This window comes from Neovison vison, chromosome 1 (genome assembly GCF_020171115.1).
Source record: "Neovison vison isolate M4711 chromosome 1, ASM_NN_V1, whole genome shotgun sequence".
NCBI lineage: Eukaryota > Metazoa > Chordata > Mammalia > Carnivora > Mustelidae > Neogale > Neogale vison.
The window spans coordinates 222,113,923-222,135,485 of record NC_058091.1 but is presented as its reverse complement, the minus strand read 5'-3'; the positions used below and the strand labels follow the sequence as shown (position 1 = coordinate 222,135,485).

General features: G+C 34.0%; 1 protein-coding gene across 13 annotated transcripts in view; it reads left to right on the top strand.

Moving 5' to 3' along the window:
* Positions 1-21,026, top strand: part of ERBIN (erbb2 interacting protein) — a 128,675-nt gene extending 107,649 nt beyond the window's left edge. For 3 of the 13 annotated variants that reach the window (XM_044267887.1, XM_044267879.1, XM_044267978.1), the window contains exons 20-27: positions 2,220-2,403; positions 4,655-6,200; positions 10,441-10,584; positions 13,284-13,403; positions 16,246-16,455; positions 17,527-17,619; positions 18,080-18,154; positions 18,962-21,026. In XM_044267887.1, the coding sequence (XP_044123822.1) occupies positions 2,220-2,403; positions 4,655-6,200; positions 10,441-10,584; positions 13,284-13,403; positions 16,246-16,455; positions 17,527-17,619; positions 18,080-18,154; positions 18,962-19,069 (2,480 nt within the window). In that variant the 3' untranslated portion in view covers positions 19,070-21,026. The remainder of the gene's footprint in view (positions 1-2,219; positions 2,404-4,654; positions 6,201-10,440; positions 10,585-13,283; positions 13,404-16,245; positions 16,456-17,526; positions 17,620-18,079; positions 18,155-18,961) is intronic. The other 10 variants (XM_044267946.1, XM_044267936.1, XM_044267895.1 and 7 more) reach the window with 9 other exon arrangements.
* Positions 21,027-21,563: the final 537 nt, after the last annotated feature.

The window sequence follows — 21,563 nt, the reverse complement described above, 5'->3', positions numbered from 1 at the left end:
GGAATAGAAATGGGCTGAATTTATCAAATTTATAATTTTTTAAAATAAATTTCACTAAGTCATTATATTATTTAGAACACTTTTTTGAAACAATTTTTAAAATATGCCTTCCTAAAAGGTCTGTTCTTTATCCCTCTTGTTTTTTAAAGAAGACCCTTATTAGATATTTTCTTTTCCCTCATGCAAAGTTATGTATGAGGGTGTGGGCTTTATAGACAGAAAAACCTGTGTTGTGATTCTGTTTTTGCTGCTTATTTGTTGTGTAATCCTTGAGCTGCTTAATTTTATGCATATGAACTTACCTAACTTGACATACATTGAGGCTAATGAAGTAGTTTGTGAGTAATTTCAAATGTGCTAGATTATTCAGTGTACTCAGATCTAGCACAATACCTGATGTTGAATAGATGCTTGTTATTTTATCGTCCTGGAACTCTTTTTAAACCATCCTCACACCCTAGCCATTTTTTTTCTTGTAATAGAATCTCTGACTCTTCTTAGACATGAAAGGGAACTTGAAGGATATCTATCCCTTTCTTTCACCCTTCCTTCACTCCTCCCCTCAGTGCCTGAACGTGTCTGTATTATCTCTACCAAATATTCATCCAGTCTTTGCCTTTATGGCATTAATGAAACTTACGTCAAGGTGCCTCTAGATAGTTTGGTTTTCATAATAATAGTGATAGTGATATGTGTTTGAGTACTTACTAGTTCCTGCTTACTGTGCTATCTAACCGTACAAGGAAGTTGAAGAGGAAGAATAATATCTAGGAAAGAACTTATCTAGGAAAAAAAGGAATAATATCTGGGAAAGAAGTCATCTTGCTTAACAGTATTTTAAAAATTAAGACTCCAGCGCCCAGATACCTTAAAGTTGAGTATAGAAAGCCCCACAAACTATTATTGCCAACTGTAAAGAAAATCCAGACTACTCAAACTGTGCCCCTAAGATATTTAGAGCAGAAAAAATACCTTTAATTCATATAATCTCCTTTGACTCTCTCTGTCTGTACTATTTCTGTGATATGGGTAAAATTTCATTAAAAACAGTCTTCAGGGTTGTAAAGATATTAAATTACTGCATTTTTTCATTTTGTTTTTAAGTAAGCTTTTTTCCCAGCCTGGAGCTTGAACTGAAGACCCTGAGATCAAGAGTTATATGCTCCACTGACTAAGCTAGCCAGGTGCCCCAAGTTACTATCTTTTTTATCATTACTTTTAAAAATATAATACTTTCTGATAGTACCTGCCTATAATGGCATATGAATATTGTCTATTTCTGATTATATTAAAAAAAAAGCCATCTCATATATTGATCATTTTTTTTTAAGATTTTTTTTTTTTTTTTAATTTGTCAGAGAGAGAGGGAGAGAGAATGAGCACAGGCAGACAAAATGGCAGGCAGAGGCAGAGGGAGAAGCAGGCTCCCTGCCGAGCAAGGAGCCCGATGTGGGACTCCATCCTAGGACGCTGGGATCATGACCTGAGCCGAAGGCAGCTGCTTAACCAACTGAGCCACCCAGGCGTCCCTTGATCATTTTTTTAATATATAATTCTTTGAAATGGTTTAAAAATAGCAGAAGAGAGCTCACCTTGTGAACTTTCTTGATTTCTTCGGTGTTTTTTTTAATTGACTGTATTGCCCATTTTAATTTTCAGAATAGATGAAAACAACTCCATACTTAAATGAAATAATTTCTTCCCCAGATAAATTTACAAATCTAGGCTGTGAACTCTACTGTTTATTCCTTGTTTTTATGACTTTTTGAAGTTGTGAATGAGGGGGTACCTGGCTGGCCCAGTCAAGAGTATGCAATTCTTGATCTCTAGGTTGTGAATTCAAGCCCCACGTTGGGTGTAGGTCCTACTGAATAAAATACTGTGAATGAGTGGAAGAGCCTTATTCACTAAAATTAATTGATGGCCTTAGAAAAACTTTGTATAATATAATCTTGTCAGTAGTTAAAACTGAATCAAATTCTGGATAATCTTAACATAGATTATGTTTGTCAAAAACTTAAAGGTATCATGAGTTTTAAATTATTTAATCTTTGTGTATATTAGGACTGAATTTTCAGAAGTGCTTTTATTTATCTTCTAATCCATAGAATTCTTTATATATTGAACCAGGACAATATAAATGTCATTTGTCATTACTGCAAAGTATTAAACGCAAATCCTTAATGACTTTATCAATAGCTTAAGTTTTTGTATTTCAGATGATACAAAGGATACAGATTCGTTATCGGATGAAGTTACACACAATAGCAATCAGAATAACAGCAACTGTTCTTCTCCATCTCGGATGTCTGATTCAGTTTCTCTTAACACTGATAGTAGTCAAGATACCTCACTCTGCTCTCCAGTGAAACAAACTCATATTGGTATTAATTCCAAAATCAGGTTTGTGAACATCTTAATAAAATAATTTATTTATACAATAGAGATAATAAGGCAAATAAATATATATGACTAAAACAAACCAGATTTCACAAATTAATATTATAGAAGTAGTTCAGGTAGTATATGATTTCTTCCCCATTTTTATCACTACTTATTTAGGTTTGCTACATTTTCATTTGTAATGGTTTTTTGTTTTGTTTTTTTTTTAAAGATTTTATTTATTTATTTGAGAGAGAGAGACAGTGAGAGAGAGCATGAGCGAGGAGAAGGTCAGAGAGCGAAGCAGACTCCCCATGGAGCTGGGAGCCTGATGTGGGACTCGATCCCGGGACTCCAGGATCACACCCTGAGCCGGAGGCAGTCGTCCAACCAACTGAGCCACCCAGGCGTCCCTCATTTGTAATGGTTTTTTAAGTGGGAAAGAAAAAGAGCATCTGGCTGCATCAGTTGGAATACCATGTGACTTTTGATTTTGAGGTCATGGATTCAAGCCTCATATGGGGTGTAGAGGTTACTAAAAAAATAAACTTTTTTAAAAATGGGGAAGAAAGAATTTAAAATATTCTAATTCTCTTCATTAAAAAATTGGACACTGTAACAGTATTTTTAGATATTAAAACATGAACATGTTTAGAGTAATTCAAGTTGAAATGGGTATTTTTTAGATACTCATTTTTTTTAAGATTTTTATTTATTTATTTGACAGAGAACGAGATCACGAATAGGCAGAGAGTGAGAAACAGGCTCCCCGCTGAGCAGAGAGCCTGATGCAGGACTCGATCCCAGGATCCTGAGACCATGACCTGAGCCAAACACAGAGGCTTAACCCACTGAGCCACCCAGTTACTCACTTTTGAAGAGTGCCATTAAAGGGCATTCAGTACTTTTAACTACTTCTGTATCTTTGAATTAGTCCCAAATTTGTAGGTCAGACTCTAAACAAGACTTAATTCCTATAGGCTTAAAATGAGCTAAAGTTAAAAACAACTGTTATTTGGACTTTCAAAATACTTGGCTGTCAAAATAAGATGTGTTGTTTCACCTTCATGTTACTGTATCAGCTAGGTGCTTATTAGAAAGATTTGGGTTACTACTGAACCCAAAGCTTACTGTATGGATAATTTTTAGAGTAAAATGGTTCTTAAATTCCAGATACAGTTAAGTCAAATTTTGTTTGTGCTGATTTGTGTTGTTGTAGAAGGAAAATAAATTTTATGTCACAAAATGAGTTTAGCTATTACGTACTTATGAGTAATTATTTCTGCCTTCTGAATTTGAGGCTGAGACCTAGTGTGGTACTAGAATAATTTTTATAACCTCTTAGATGTTAAGATAATGATTAATTTTTGAAGTAAGGTTTCCAGTATTTTGTTGAGAAATAGTTTAGTATTTTATCAATCATGTTTTTTGGGTAATGAAATAAAGGGTGTCAAAGGGATATATCCACAACTTTGTTGTATTTCTGTAATGAATATAGTCTGTTACCTAATGGGAAGATCAATCCTAAGGAATATTTGTTAAACATAACTTGAATATTTATGCAAGAGGGCACAAATATGATTTCATATTTGTGTGAAATGTAAGTAGGTTTATTTCCATGAAGCAGAAATAAAATGTTTTCTATAATTTTAAAATAGCACGTTTATAAATATTTGCCAAATACAATGAAATAACTTAGAAGAGTGATTAGATTTAGTTTTGCTTTTGATCTTCAGATTTTTTTCAGTCTGTATTGTTTAGTTTTATTTTTTAAATCACCATACAATAAAGCTGACTTCTTGGGGCACCTGGGTGGCTCAGTGGGTTAAAGCCTCTGCCTTCAGCTCAGGTCATGATCCCAGAGTCCTGGGATTGAGCCCCGCATAGGGTTCTCTGCTCAGCAGGGAGCCTGCTTCCTCCCCTCTCTCTCTGCCTGCTTGTGATCTCTGTCTGTCAAATAAATAAATAAAATCTTAAAAAAAAAAAAACTGACTTCTTGTTGAGCTCTGTAAGTTTATTTTTTTAGTATAACCTACCTACTTTTTTTTTTTTTTTTAAGATTTTATTTATTTATTTGACAGGGTCCTGGGATAGAGCTCTGCATCGGGCTCTCTACTCAGTAGGGAGCCTGCTTCTCTCGTTCTCTCTCTCTCTCTCTGCCTGCCTCTCTGCCTACTTGTGATCCCTGTGAAATAAATAAATAAAATCTTTTAAAAAAAAGAAAAAGAACCTAAGCTTTATGATGTTTGTGATAAAATTATCTTTGTTTTAGACAAGAAGATGAAAATTTTAACAGCCTCTTACAAAATGGAGATATTTTAAATCATTCAACAGAAGAAAAATTCCAGCTTCATGATAAAAAAGACATTAACTTACCTGAATATGATTTGAATATTGAAGAGCGATTGGTTCTTATTGAGAAAAGTGTTGACTCAGCAGCCACATCTGATGAATCTCACAAACTAGACCATATCAATATGAATCTTAATAAACTTGTAACTAATGATACATTTCAACCAGAGATAGTGGAAAGATCAAAGACACAGGATATAGTGCTTGGAACAGACTTTTTAAGCATTAATGCTAAAGAAGAAGCTGAGCCCTTGGAAAATGGAAATAAGTATTCTAATCTGGAATGTGTAAATAAGATAAATGGACATTCTGAGGAAACTCCACAGTCTGCTAGGAGGACTGAACCAGGTGACACTGATTCTTCTGTTGATATGGGTGTTTCTAAAAGCACTGAAGATCTCTCTCCTCAGAGAAGTGGGCCAATTGGATCTGTTGTGAAATCTCATAGTATAACTAATATGGAGACTGGAGGGTTAAAAATCTATGACATTCTTAGTGATAATGGACCACAGCAGCCAAGTGCAACAATTAAAGTAACATCTACTGTTGATGGAAAAAATATTGTCAGGAGCAAGTCTGCTACACTTTTGTATGATCAACCATTGCAAGTATTTACTGGTTCTTCTTCATCTACTGATTTAATATCAGGTACAAAGGCAGTTTTCAAGTTTGATTCAAATCATAATCCTGAAGAGCCAAATATAATAAGAAGCCCCACAGTAAGTGGCCCACAACCTGTGCCTCAGATGTATGGTCCTCCTCAGTATAACATCCAGTACAGTAGCAGTGCTGCTGTTAAGGACACTCTGTGGCACACCAAACAGAATCCCCAAATAGATCATGTCGGTTTTCCTCCTCAGCGCCTTCCTAGATCAGAGAGCACAGAAAGTCATAGTTATGCTAAACATTCTGCCAATATGAATTTCTCTAACCATAACAATGTTCGGGCTAATACTGGATACCATTTACATCAGAGGGTTGGTCCAGGAAGACACGGGGAAATGTGGGCCATCTCACCAAACGACCGACTCATTCCTGGAGCAACTCGAACTACGATTCAGCGACAAAGTAGTGTTTCCTCTACAGGTTCTGTAAATCTTGGTGAATCAGGTCCCACAAGGCGGGCCCAGATTCCTGAAGGAGAATATTTATCATACAGAGAGTTACATTCAGCAGGAAGAACTCCAGTGATGTCAGGATCACAGAGACCACTTTCTGCACGAACATATAGCATCGATGGTCCAAATACATCAAGGCCTCAGAGTGCTCGACCCTCCATTAGTGAAATACCAGAGAGAACTATGTCCGTTAGTGATTTTAATTATTCACGGACTAGTCCTTCAAAAAGACCAAATGCAAGGGTTGGTTCTGAGCATTCTTTATTAGATCCTCCAGGAAAAAGTAAAGTTCCTCATGATTGGAGAGAACAAGTACTACGACACATTGAGGCCAAAAAGTTAGAAAAGGTAATTAAATATGAATTTTTTATTTTCCTTTCTATAAAATTATTTTTCTTAAAAATATTTGGTATTCTTTGTTTCTTAAGGTGAAACAAGATACTCTGAATTACTGAATATATACTTATATTTGAGGATTTTATTCTTGGTACTTACAACAGAGTTCAAGTTTAGACTTAGCCAGACTCAAAACAACTGAGATGGTAGGATATGCTTCTTTTCTGTTTCTTACTCCCCAGTGTTTCCTGATAAGCTAAAATCGTATGTTTAGTGTATATCTTTTTTAGACTGTGCCATACATACTGTAAATAATACATGCATCTACATGTGTACCTCTGTTTAGCATTTTCTGGTCTCCTGCTCTCATCTATTAATAATTATTGGTTATGTAACTATGTGTACGAAAATAGTAGTCTTACTATATAATTAGTAGAATAACAAGAAATATCCTAAATGTAAATATTTTATCCAAGATTTTTTTTCCCAGTCAATGTTTTAAGACTAACACTGTCACTGACACAGATGGCTTCTAGCATGGCATTTACTCTTGACTTTCCTGAACTGCATTTCTGACCTATCTAAAATCAGATGTCTTTGGCTCTAATGAAGTTTGGAAATCATTGGTAAAATAACTTAAGATCATGTTTAGCTTATTTGTTTGTAAAAACAGCTAAATGTATACAACCTCAATTAGTCATTTAAAAAACTTCCTTAGGTCCAGTTTTTCAAAATTGAATGCCTAAAATACGATTAGTACCATGTATCAATTCATATGAACCTCTGCTTACCATTGTTAGCTCTTTTCAATACTATCACCTTAAAATAGCTGAACATCTAATGGCCTTGAATCACACTCATCCATTTTGTCTCATCTGTAGCTGTACTTATTGTTGAGGCTCTTCAAACTTGTGTGCTTTTTCTAAGGAATTTAGAAATTACTTTCATTTTTTTTTGAAGATTTTATTAATTTATTTGACAGACAAAGATCACAAGGCAGGCAGAGAGAGAGGGGGAAGCAGGCTCCCCGCTGAGCAGAGAGCTCGACTTGGGCTTGATCCCAGGACCCTGGGATCATGACCTGAGCTGAAGGCAGAGACTTCAACCCACTGTGCCACCCAGGTGCCCCAAGAATTCGGAAATTACTTAAGCAAAGGAGATGTTTTGTAACTAAACTCCTGGAGTTATTATGGAACTAGAAGGAGGAAGGGCTATAGGTTTGTTTTGTTTTGCTTTGCTTTGTTTTGAAAAGAAGGAAGAGGCTATAGTTAAGTTGATTAAAAATAAATGTATTGATGGACTTGAGACAAAGACAAGAATTCAAGAGACAGTTTCGAAACAGTTTCGAAACAGACTCTAGAATAGTTTACTTGTGATTGGAATATTCCTCTATTAAGTGTCTGAGGAAAAGGAATTAAGCTTGAGTGGTACCTTGAATAACTGTTTGTTGGAAATGCCAACATAGAGAATGAAGAGCAGATTTGGTGAAGAGATGAGTTCAGTTATCATTATATTCTGTGTAGTTGATATCTCAGGTGCCTGTTCTCCCAGTACTTTCCTGTTTGATGGAGATGGACCTAGACTTGAGTACATAGGAAGCAAGTAGCAGCTACCCTTTGTTCATTGTACCTCTCTGCTATTTATATTTAGAAATTGACCATTCAGTTACTTCAGGAGTACATGACAGTAATTTCCCAGTTTTGCCCACTGATAATTTAGAGGTGAGGATTAGTCCAGTGAAACTAAGAAAAGCCTTGTGAGGACACAGAGCAACATGATTTAGACTACCAAACTTGAAGGCATTGGTTAAAAATGATGGAGGGTGAATGGGGAATCTGTTTGCTTCTCTGCAATTCCTTTTCCTCCCCCAAACATAATTCTTATGGTCTGGTAGATATTTGAAAATATTTCACAATGCCTGCCCCACCTCTAGAAGTAAGTCCCCAAATCAGAAGTTGCTACTTTGCCCTCCTTAATGCTTAGCATTAATTAAAAAAAAAAATAGATAAATTATTGCAGCTTACTTGGTTTTTTAACCTTCTGTTAGTAACCCCTCCTTCCCTTCACTGCAACAAACTGTACCTGGAACCCAAACATATAAATAGATCTCACCTTATCCTTCTGAAGACTTATCTAATTAAATTAATAATTCTGGTAAGAAGCACTCAACCAGAACATCATTAACATAATATGATAATTTCCACATTTAGTTGCTACTATACAACTATTAGCATGTATGAATAGCAGTGCCCAGGACATATTCCTTAATTGAGCTCTGCACAAATGTGTTGTAATGTGACGGTGCGATTTATTTTTTTTTTAAGATTTTATTTATTTATTTGACAGACAGAGATCACAAGTAGGCAGAGAGGCAGGCAGAGAGAGAGGGGGAAGCAGGCTCCCTGCTGAGCAGAGAGGCCCGATGCAGGGCTCGATCCCAGGACCCTGGGATCATGACCTGAGCCGAAGGCAGAGGCTTAACCCACTGAGCCACCCAGGTGCCTTGACAATGCAATTTTATGTAGATGTCTATGGACAGGCCTGAATTCACAGGCCTGGACCTTTCTGAGCTTCAGCCCTCTTAGTCAGTGACATATTTATTTACAAAACCAGTGCCCAGGACATATTCCTTAATTGAGCTCTGCACAAATGTGTTGTGTTGTGACAGGGTGCAGTTTTATGTAGATGTCTGTGCACAGTCCTGAATTCACAGGCCTGGACCTGTTCTGAGCTTCAGCCTTCTTAGTCAGTGACATATTTACAAAAACTCTAGGTATGTTCAAAGATGTCCTAAAAAGCTTTCTTCCAGGATCTACATATAATTAAAAAGGGTCATTTGGACCACTCAAGTTAAGAACATGATAAAACTATTTGTAGTACTTCAGTGTGTGTTGTTTATGTTTCTATGTGTGATTGTATGTATAGTTTTTTTATTTTTACATTATAGTCAAATGTTTTTGGTATCTCTGAATTTCCTCTGCCAAGTCCTAATTGCTTGTGAAATGGTCTGGGAAAGCATAGGCATGGCCTGTTAAGTTTAGCTTTTTCTTTAGTCATTACTTTGGAATCCACAAAAAAACCAAAAGTGTACATTGTAATTTGGCACATTAAGTTTTCTTAGTATTAGAGATCAAGTTCATAATCTGCAGAACATATATGTATTCCCTAGGAATAATATAGAAATGCTTATTATGACATTTCTGTATTTCTTGATAACAAGCCATGCTCAAAATGTGGTTGCTCTCAGTTTGACCATAAGACTCTCATATTCAGGGACTCCACACGAAGGAAGAGCATGTAACAGCTCTGGGGATTAATAAGCAGGAAAAATGAAAATCAGGCATTGTGTTTATTGAGGTTCATTTCTCAGGCAGCTCTAGGGTTGGTGATAAGGGATTCATCAGTGTAAGGATTTCATCAGTGGTTCTTCCAAGTTTAAGCAGCAAATGCCACTAACTCTAAAATGAAATCTTAATTATCTATTTATATGAATGGGAGAAACCATTTTTACAAGTACATTGTCTAACTTTTTTCCCGTTAACTATAGAGCAGTGGGAGCCTTCTGTTATATCCAAAAACTTTATGTATATGTTCAACTTTTTTCTAACTTTAGACATGTTTCTAAGGGAATTTTTTTAAGAAATTACCTTAGACATGTTTCTAAGGGAATTTCTAAGGGAATATTTTTTTTTTTAGAAATTATAGTGGTCAGGAGCCAGGTGTGTTTTGCAGACTTATGAATGTATGTATGTTTAAATGCTCCATTTATTTAATAATGATATAAAATTCTATAAAACGAAGCAGACTCTAGAAATCCAGTTTAAGTTAGAAATAACTGGTTGGTAAAATGTATCTTTATAAAAAAATTAGCTTGTGTTCCATATATAACTACATATGTACACATACGTCTAGGTATGGCATCAGTTTCTCTTTTCTGACAAACTTCTAATAAGATGAGTTAGGAGTAAAGGAAATGATAGCATCATAAAAGCAACAGTTTGCTTTTACTTTCTTCTTTAGTGTTTAAACATGTGAATGGTTGGATTTACATGTACTTTATGTGTATATGTGTATGTTGTCATGTAAATATATGGTAAATAGTGCCAATTTCTTGCAGTGGCTCTTAAAATTTGATGCATGATATTCCTGCGTGGTATTGGGGTTACTTATAAATACGTCTTTGTACATAACATGTCTTGTGAATTTTGCATGCTACACTAATCTCTGTTAAATCTATCCCCTCTTTATTCAGAGCATGCTGTCAAGGTCCTTTAATTCCAATTTTACTGCTGTAAGCAACTTTCACTATGGCAGCTCTAGGGATCTGCATGGCAGCCAAGGCAGCCTTGCCTTGAGTGTTGCAGACGGAAGAGGTTCTGGTGGGCACATTTTTCGAGTGAGTACCTGCAGTAGACCAGTACTTTTAGTACACAGAAGAAAAAGAAAAAAAAACCCACATTTTATTGTTTTCACATTTCTAGAAAATATGTTTTTATGGCGGGTTAGATATCTTGATTACCTTCTAGTTCTTCCATGGCTTAATTCTGAAACTCCCTGCAAAGTTGATTTAGTATTTATCGCTTAAGTTTCTTTGGTTATAAGCTAAGGATGTAATATACTCTTGTTTATGTAAATAGGGATGAGCAATTGAAATAACCGAGTGTTGTGTTTTTTTTAATTATTATGCTTTGTGGTGTTTTCGCTTAATAAAATTTGTTAGTCTCCAAAATTCAAGTTTGAAGGCTGTGCTATATATATAGTACACAGAAGTGTTGTGGGGAAGAATAATTTTTAGTTTAGTAATTTAGAATTGGCAAATGAGAATCACTACCTGGAAGTAAGTTTAATCACAATTCACTGAATATGATTAAATACAAGGCTGGAAAAATTGTAATAAGTACCAATGAAAAGGCAAAACCCAATTCCTTTATTATACATGTTTCAGCGTAGTCATTAATGATGAAGAAGGAAGGTTTATTCTTCCAATGAAAGTTAAGGGTAGGTGATAAGAACGGCAGAGAAGGAGAAAGAACTGAACAACTCTGGTATGGCTCTATTTTAAGATTTTTCTCTTCATAACAGCTTAAGGTGGTAGCATGGCCTATAAATAAATATTTATTTCTCCCCCTTACCTTCCATTCTGAAAAGATTTTTCTTCTTCTACAACATTATTTTGTCTCTTTCCCCTAGTTTTATTTCCATACTGACTCTGCTTACTTCTGGATCCTTGCCTTATCCCAAGGGTCCTTATCACCAACCCCTTTTTAATACACTGCTGGCTTTGCATTGTTGTGTTCTAGGACAAGAGTGGTCTCCGGGATTCACTTTGCTGTGGCTGGACCTCACCTTTCTTGCTGTGCCATCTGTTTCTGTGTTTCTAGCAATTGTTTTGTAATTTATCACTTTGAAATGGAGAGAGAAGAGAGATAGCTATTAAGCCCTGAATTTCTGGTACTCATTCCAGCTGAAACCACAGAGTGAAGACCAGGGGCTTTTATTAACTCAAATAATCTCTATTGTCATCTGGAACGATTGTTTTTCCAAACTCTTAAACAGTGATATTTTTTGTTTATTATTCTTGAACTCATAGCCTTTGACTTTGTTGCATTTTGCTTTTTCATTCATAATATATTTGTTCTTTTAAAAACTAGATAAGGTTATATATTCAGACTTGAATTTAAACTTCAAGCTATGACCTAAGTTGATTACTGTGCATTCCGAAAGCACATCTCAAAAATTGGGAAGATAGGCAAAATATTCATAGCATCTAAAAATGCTAATCAGTGCTTTGAACCAGCAACTAAACTGCACATGATAGCTCTGTTGCAGATCAAGTTTCTAAGATTAAGTCACAAAGCCCTTAGGCTTATGGGTCTCCTGTGGCATATCATAATGAAGTAGATTTCAGATTATTTTTCAAAATGATGATGTAGTGTATACATAGCTGTGTTGCTAGCCACATATTGTTTTGAAAGTAACAATAGTGCTATTTATCACAGTCCCTTCAGTTTTTAAAAATATAGCTGGGTGTGTTTAGAACTAAATTAAAATGAAAAGTATGGGCATCTTGCTTCCTAGCATATTATAAAAAAAATATATTCAGTGGGACGCCTGGGTGGCGCAGTTGGTTGGACGACTGCCTTTGGCTCAGGGCGTGATCCTGGAGTCCCGGGATCGAGTCCCACATCAGGCTCCCAGCTCCATGGGGAGTCTGCTTCGCTCTCTGACCTTCTCCTCGCTCATGCTCTCTCTCACTGTCTCTCTCAAATAAATAAAATAAAATCTTTAAAAAAAAAAAAAAAAAATATATATATATATATATATATATTCAGAGACAATGAGCTAATTGAGTTTGTTTTTTCTCTAAAGCTATCAGTGAGACAAACTATAAGGATATTATTGACATACAAAAATACAAACTCTAGTTAATTTTTAAAAAATTCATCAAAACATTGGTGTTAAAACTACTGAGCTGTCCAGTACTAGTGTGATAGAATTAAGCTAAAGTGAATTTTAGAAGACTGTGTGTTTATTGGTACTGCCCATCATTAATAAGAAAATCTCGGTGAGCACTGTGCTGTTAAAAGAATAGCAGTTTTGGGGTTTTTTTTTAAGGGAAAAAAAACTTTTTGTAGTCTAAACAGGAGTAAATTTTAGTTGCTCTTAAAATTTGGGACTTTTAACTTTTATTAATAACTAAATTGTTCACATTGTTAAAAGCTAGGTATTACTATAAATAAAACTAAATACATCATGAAGAAATAGCTTAACAGTGTGGAATGTACTGAGATATTTTTCCTGTTTATTGAGATATAATTGGCATAGCATATGGTGTTAGTCCAAAGTGTACATCATAATGATTATATATATATATATATATATGTAAAGAAATGATTACAACAAGTTTAGTTAATGTCCATCATAAAGGTACTAGTATTGATGGCAGTTATGATCATAATGTTTGACTTGGTTCTTCATCTTTCCACTACCTATAATATTTTTTCCTACTCTCCTTTCAATTGTCATCATCATCATTTTGGTTTCACATCTGAAAGAGCATTATTTGTTTACTTTGTATTTTCCCCTCATTTGAAGCATCCCCAGACATCCTGTCCAGGAGATCCTTGTCAAGATGATATATTCCTTTCAGGACAGCCGAACTACTCGTCAGCTACACTTAGTCACAAAGATGTTCCTCCAGACAGCTTGATGAAAGTAGGTGTTCAGGAAATAAATGAAGACATCTCTTTGAACTTGTTTTATAGCTTTTGAACTGGAAATAACTATGCTTAACAGTGAAAATAATGTTTTGAGGACTTTTCCTCCTTGATTAGTAAAGATTTTTAAAAACTAATTAGGAAATATGAAATAGATTTTTACTCTGTTATTTCTTAGTTTAGTCAATGCTTTTTTTCCACTGTGGAAAATTATTTTATTGTTTTTACTTTATTTCTCTACTATCATCTGCTTATTTTATTGTTTCAGTCCGAGGCTTTTTAGCATCCTGATAGCAAACCTTTTGGAGAATTAAAGATGAACCTGTCTTAAATTCTTCATTTGAGGATGTTTTACTATTATTAAAGGCGTTTTAAAATACTTTAAGTGTAATTAGAAATCACCTTGGAAGACTTTTTGTATGTGGTAGAGTAATGATGATCGTATTCTTATGGCTTTTGTAACTAAAGCATCACTTAGAAAATTTACTTTTCTGTCACCAACACCAGATTGATAATTCTTTACTTTAATATTCTCTCTCAGCTGTTCTTTCTCCTAATTCCATATTCCTAGTATAGCCCAATACAGTTTTGAAGCATACTTACTGTAGTCTATAAAAACTTCCACACTGTTCTTGAGAGTGGGTACCCAGCCCTACAACATAAGTTCATACATAACTCTGTGTTACCCTTTTTTTCTGTTTTTCTTTAATTGAGCTATGTTATTCAGTTTCTTTTTCTTTTTAATATCGCATTTTGTAGTTAAGGTTATTGGTTTGTTTCATACTTTATTCTCCTGAGCCATCTACTAATGATAGCTTAATATATGTATTATTTATATATATAAATATATATAGCTTAATATATGTAAAATGTCAGGTACAACTCAGAGTTGTACCTGTGTATCAGGCAGTCTTAGCATGGATCAGAAGTAATTATTGTTTGGAAATTTTCCCCAGAAGAAAAGTATTGAATCTGCACATAGGAGTAAATGATAAAAGCTTGGAGAGAGTGAGTGCAGTCCACAGAATTGTGCAGAAGTAATAAAGTGACAACACAACCAATTAAAGGCTCCTGCCAGATAATTGCTTCAAATCTACCATGTTCAACTAGTAAACAACCACAATTTTTTAAAAAAAGATATAGGGATAATAGAGTACCTCATTCACTTTTTCTCCAACCAATGTAAGATTTGGCATAGAGTGATGATATCTTTGCGCTCTGTTAGAAATCTCCAGTTGGAAACTTTGTAAGTTTCCAAAGTCCAGAATTAACTAAGTTCTGAAGTGTAACACAGTAAAAAAGATAACTTTTTTTTCCAATTTATTTATTTTCAGAAAAACAGTATTCATTATTTTTTCACCACACCCAGTGCTCCATGCAAGCTGTGCTCTCTATAATACCCACCACCTGGTACCCCAACCTCCCACCCCCCGCCACTTCAAACCCCTCAGATTGTTTTTCAGAGTCCATAGTCTCTCATGGTTCACCAAAAAAGATAACTTTTTAAAGTAAAAATGTTCACTAAAGCCTAACTTCTTTGTTTCCTTCAGCAAGATTCATATAACAAGAGCATGTAGTTATGAAACAATAACCATAATCTTTTCCCAAACTTTTCTACTTTGGGATAATTTTAGGATAATTTTTTGGGATAATTTAATTTTCAATATTTCTCTTACAGTTTTTTTATAATTCACTTGTGAATAAGATCACCTTTTTATTGATAATCAGTAAGAAGTTTTAAATGATTAATCTCTGAAAAATATCTCCCCTTCTATATAGCATTCTCTTTATATGCAAATATTTATAATCCAAATGTAAACTTATTTTTCAGATAGTTTCCTCATACTAGCATAACACAGTATTAGCCACATTTGCACAAAGGTGATTTTAAGTGTAAAATTCAGATTCAGTCTAAACGATGAGAAGCATTAAAACAAGGATAATTCTTTTTTTTTTTAAGGTTTTATTTAATTTATTTGACAGATCACAAGTAGGCAGAGAGAGAGGGGGGAAGCAGGCTCCCTGCTGAGCAAGGAGCCTGATACAGGGCTCAATCCCAGGACCCTGGGATCATGACCTGAGCTGAAGGCAGAGGCTTAACCCACTGAGCCACCCAGACGCCCCAAAACGGGATAATTCTTTAACAACAAAATATTTATCTCAGATATTTTGTGTAGCTAGCAAAAAGTAAAATAGAATTATAAGGTTTAAATTTTGTGATTACTGGTTTATGGAACTAACATTTAGAGAGTTTAAAAGTTGCCAACTGTTACACACACTCAAGAAGTAAATTGGTTTTCTACCATATAGCAGCATTAACTTGTTAATTCTGGAAAGAAAGAAATAAAAGGAAATAGAGTCAGATTAGGAAAAAAATCCTACCACAGAAATTGCTACTTTTGTTCAGAAGAAAACATGAACAAATGCATCTTCTGTGTATATGTGAGATGGAAAAATTTACCCTTTTAATGGGCTTAAATTTTAAAATTTTCACATAATTACCATTTTAACTTTTGGTTACTATAAGAAAAACAGGCCCATGCATATTGAACAGAAAAGCAGATAATTTTAACTGTTAAAATTTTAAATTTTAAAGTATTCCCTTTCATTTGAAACCTTTAAAGAATGAAAATCTATCTGCAAGTGTTCAAGCAAGTTTAGAATTAATAGCTTTTTTCTTTTAAAACTGCAAAATTAGAAAGAAATAGTGTGAGTGGCTTGATATTGTGCGATTTAGAATGTTAAACTCTAGTGCTTTATAATGTTCCAAGAAGAAAATCCAGATATTTGTAATGAGAGATTATTGTTGGTCATTTTAAGACACTTCATGTTTTTCTTAGATGCCTTTGATTAATGGACAGATGGGCCAGCCCCTCAGGCCTCAGGCAAATTATAGTCAAATACATCACCCCCTTCCTCAGGCTTCTGTGGCAAGGCATCCCTCTAGAGAACAACTAATTGATTACTTGATGCTGAAGGTGGCCCACCAGCCTCCATATACACAGCCCCATTGTCCTTCTAGACAAGGCCATGAACTGGCAAGGCAAGAGGTAAGAATAATCAAGAATATTTGAACTATGAAACTAAGCTCTTAATGTACTTCATAGGATATTTAACTATTAGCAATAAATCCATATAGAATTTTAACATAGGTTTACCAATTTGTTGAAAGGTTTGGTTTCATATTAAGTTTATACGGTGTCAAACTTAATGGTTTAACTTGACTCCATGATCCCCTGTGTTCTGATTAGTTGACATAGGATTCAGGGTTTTGGATGTGATTTTTTTTTTCCTAAGGTGGTTGTTTATAAAAAACCATTTGATGAGACTCCAGTAATTAGATCTTCAGGAATATGAATAGTAGACCATGAAACGTGACTGGCCTATTATGGTTTACTATTGTTGTTTGATACTGAGAGTTTGAAATTTGACTAGACTCCAAACTATTTTGAGAATTCAGTCTTCCAAAGTACGTAAAAAGTGACTAATCATACATTTACATGTTTTTATAGTTTATTGATAAAATAGTACTGTTAGAAAGTGAGGTAGAGAACATGCGCTTTGTTCGTTTGGTTTAGTCTCTGGGGAAAGGAGTATTTTGTAACAAGTTTGGTTCTTGATCTTTTTTTATAGCGTGGTTATAAAAATATTATCAGCTAATTATCATCAGTTCCAATGTCTTGGAAGCATATAAACGGGTTCAGGAAATGAGTTGATATCCAACAACCACCCAGGGATTTTTAAATATCTTATGAAGCCCCCAGTAAACAGTGACACTATGTAATTTAGATGTTTTACAGATAGAAGCTGGCAATAAGTTGATAGTAACTGTGTGTGCTCCATATCATTAAAATCCATGATACCTTAAAAAAAAAGCGTCAATAGTAACCGGTTGCCTATCCTTGTAAAATAGCAATAGGATAAGTTAGGAGCTATGCTTTATAATCCTAGCTGTGCCTTTAACTCACTAACTCATTAACATAATATTCCATGTCATGGTTTCCCTTCATATAGTTGAGTATTTATTTTAGATGAATCTTTATATATTTTACCTATAGTTAAATACTGTGTTGTAGCTTTTTCTGAAATATTAGTAATAGTTTATTTTCATACCAATTCAGATTCGAGTGAGAGTTGAAAAGGATCCAGAACTTGGGTTTAGCATATCAGGAGGTGTTGGGGGCAGAGGAAATCCATTCAGACCTGAAGACGACGTGAGTTTGTTTATATGTCCTTGAGATTCTCATAAGATTTTATTCACTATTGTCTCTTGTACATAAGTAAAAATCTAACAGATACTTATATAAATGTAGACAGATACCACCTTTTTTATTTCTCTCTGTATTGTTCAGATTTCTGTTTTGAAATGTGATCACTTCAAAGTAATTGTTTGAGGAAAACAAATTAAACCCCCAGTTTTAAATGTTCATTACATTGTGAAGTGATTTTTAAATTTGGTTATTACATTTCTGCACATCTGTACTTTAAGAGAAGTCATTATACTCAAGTCAGAATTACCAGCACCAAAAATAACAATATTCAGAGAAGATGGTGAGAAAACTTGTGCTATGATTCAAGTATTTATATACTGTCAAAGAAAAATTGTTCCTGGTTATTCTGTCATTGATGCATACTGTTTTTCATTAAGTGTTTATCTTTTTGTTGTTATTAAAGGGTATATTTGTAACAAGGGTACAGCCTGAAGGACCAGCATCAAAATTATTACAACCAGGGGATAAAATTATTCAGGTAACTAAGATACATCTTTTTATTATTTTCTTAATTTTTCATTTTATAAGATCAGCTTTCTCATCAAATAATTATTAAATGTCAGATTTTTAAAATAGTCCTTTTGTGAAGGTTATCACTAAATATTTGTGGATGAAAATAGTGGCATTTCTTATAGGCCACTTCCTAATATTTTCATAGTTGATCATATTTCTTCCTAGAACCTTGGAAAAACCACGGACATTTTTTAATACATATTCAGTATATCTTAGCATTTTGTTAGAGTTCAGGAATGTTAACTTTTTGAAAATAAGAACGTGAAAGAATCTTTTTGTTTGTTACAAGAATTAAAGAATTTAATTAATGTGAAGCACTTAGAACTATGTGTCTGGTATGTAGTAAGACCTCAATAAATGTTAAGCCTAAATTATTAGAAGTGTAGTGTTTACCTGCTGGTCCAAGGCAATAGAAAGAGTAGGCCTTGCCCTCTGGTATCCTTGCATGTTGGTGACCTCATTTATGTTTTAGTGCATACACATTGAACACCATACCTGGCACTGTATTTTAGCCAGGTGCTTCCTAACATTGGGTTGCTGCATAAGAATCATCTGAAAACATAGACAAGGTACAGGTTCCTGGGTCCCACCTTCAGAGATTTTTAATTTCGTAGATGTGGGCTAAGGCCCAGGAGTCTGCATGTTTTAAATTTCCAGAATGATTCTTATTTTCCGCCAGGTTTATTCAGTACCAGCAGAAATTTAAATGTACACATGCAAATAAATTACTATGAAATGTTTTTCTTAAAGACATTTTTCTTCTTTCCTCTAGGCTAATGGCTACAGTTTTATCAATATTGAACATGGACAAGCAGTGTCCTTGCTAAAAACTTTCCAGAACACAGTAGAACTCATCATTGTACGAGAGGTTTCCTCATAAGAATTGTGGACAAAAAAAGGGGGAAGGCAGCAAGATTTATTGGAAGATATTTGCAGGAGAAATTAATATTTTGACTATTTTTATATGTAAAGAAGGACTCAAAAAATTATGTTCAAATTTGTACATTAATGAAATAATGGAACTTGTGGTCAGAGGGAAAGAACCACTGTACAGTATATAGGGGAGACTGGTGAATTCATACCATATAAAAGTTCTTGTTAGGTTTTTAAACATAGCAATCAAGGCTACAAAAACAAACATATGTTGTTTTTGTATAGATTGTAGGTTTATTTTTGGATTTCATACACATGACTGAACTCTGTGCAAGGCTCTAGTTGGCCTTGATTGTAGCCCAGAGACAGATGGCAGAGCTTTCTGTCTCATAGCTTTTGTGCCCTTATTTTTATTCAACTCGTATTAATGTTTTTCTGCTGAAACTACTTGTTTTTAATGTGGGCAAGAGATTTGAAGTGTTGGTTTTTGCTATGTGCATATTGAATTGAAGAGTGAGTAGGTGAAGGTGGTGCTGGTGGGTTCACTTTCCAAGGCCAGATTAAAACAGTCAATTCCTATAAAAATCTGGAAGCAGAGATTGAAAAAGCTCTTAATGTGTTTTTATTAATAAAATAATGCAATAAAAAATGTAATGTCTTTTTAAAGAAATAAAATGACGGTAATTGCATTTTATGAGCTCTACAGGATCTGTTCTTGTCATAGCCATTGACAATACATTTGCTACTGGTGATTCAATTTTTAATTTTTTAGTCACAGGAAATTTTTAACTCTTACGTAGATGCATGTCCATGCATTTTTTTTGTGATATGGAAATCTCTTGATTTTTTTTTTTTTTGCAAATAGTAGTCCTTGTTTTATAATTAGTATTCCATTTTAATCTTAATTTATAATTTTTATTTTAAGCAGCACATGAAACTAAAATGGCCAGTTTTTAGATTGTGTTGCTGTAACACAAAGTGTAAGCAGATTTAGGAAAGCCTCTGGAATTTGTTTGGTCTCACATTGCCTTGGTAAAGTAAAAGGAAACAGTACGCATGGAGCTAGGAAACCAAAGTAAGTTTGTGAAATTGGCACAGTGATAGAGAATTGCTGTGGAGAGTTGTAGAGCAAAGGGATGGGTCCTTGAGGCCTACCAGTGTGTAAAGGTATTCAAATAAAGGGCTGTTCCTAAAGGTAACATTAAATGTGAACTCAACACTTCAGAGTCTTTAAAGGGTTTCTAAGTGTATCAGTGTAATAGAATAGTGTTTTACCACCAGCTGCCTTTGTTCCTCATTAGTGTAACAAATATTTCATAGTTGTTTATCAATTTGTTTATCCAAACCATTAACTTTATTTGTTTCTGTTCTGTCTTGTAATTCAATAAAATTTGAATAACATGCAATGGTAAGAATTAATGCATGGTTATTTGGACCAGAAAAAAGTGCCACAGAAGACCAATAACTGTTTTTAGTCAAGGCTAACCTGGAGCCTTTCATTAGAGCAATATTCAGTTATTGCACTTCATTTTTAATTACTAAGAAATATAATTTTGGAATTTTTAATCTGTTATGCTTTGTTCTTCAACCTTGTGTTAATTAAGATTTTTATAGGACTAGCAAAAATGGCAATTTACATTATTTTTGCAAAAAAAGTTGAACCCGCTCTTTCTTGCTAGTCAGAATAAATAGGCAGTAATTTTCAAAAGATGTGAACTCAAATATTGCACTTCTTTCGAGATGTTATCACTTGGTTATTGTACTGTATAGTTTTAATAATATTGATTGAAACCCTTTAACAACTCTTTGTAAATTTTAACTCATTTTAGTTGTTTTTCAGTACTATTTACATAGGAATTGATTTTTATGGATATAGTAGAGGAAATGTGCTGTATTTTGATAAAATTCATTTACTGTATGTGTGTTGTAATCTCTAAAAAAAATAATGACAAACAGCTTCTTAAGACGAGCCTCGGTGTTCCCTTTATTCATAGTTTATTTTAAAATACTAATTTTGGCACACTTTTTTAAAATTTCAGACAATTTTTCAGTCACATTCTATTTTTAATAAGGAATACATAAAATAGATATAATGGTGACATTTTCAGCTATTTTATCTCTCATCAGATACACAGAGGTAATTTTGGAAAAGGAAATTAGCCACAAAAAAGGATTGATTAGTGACCTAACCTTAAGTTAACTGTCTACACATTATATTGATATATTACAAATGTTCCAAGTATTACATGCACTAGTGATTTATTCTCCTCTAGTTAGTTAAAAAAAATCTTTTTTGTTCTTATAACATACATAGTTAAGTAAGAAAGTTAACAAAGAAGATAACATGATAGATTATATAACAAAAAATTAATAACAAAATGTTTTGCACTTTAATTATATACTCATAATTTTCTTCTAAAATATTGGAAAACTAAAATGAAGTTAGAACTCTGTTAGAATTTTTGTTTTGGTTGGCAATGATAAGGTTTTAAAATTTGAGT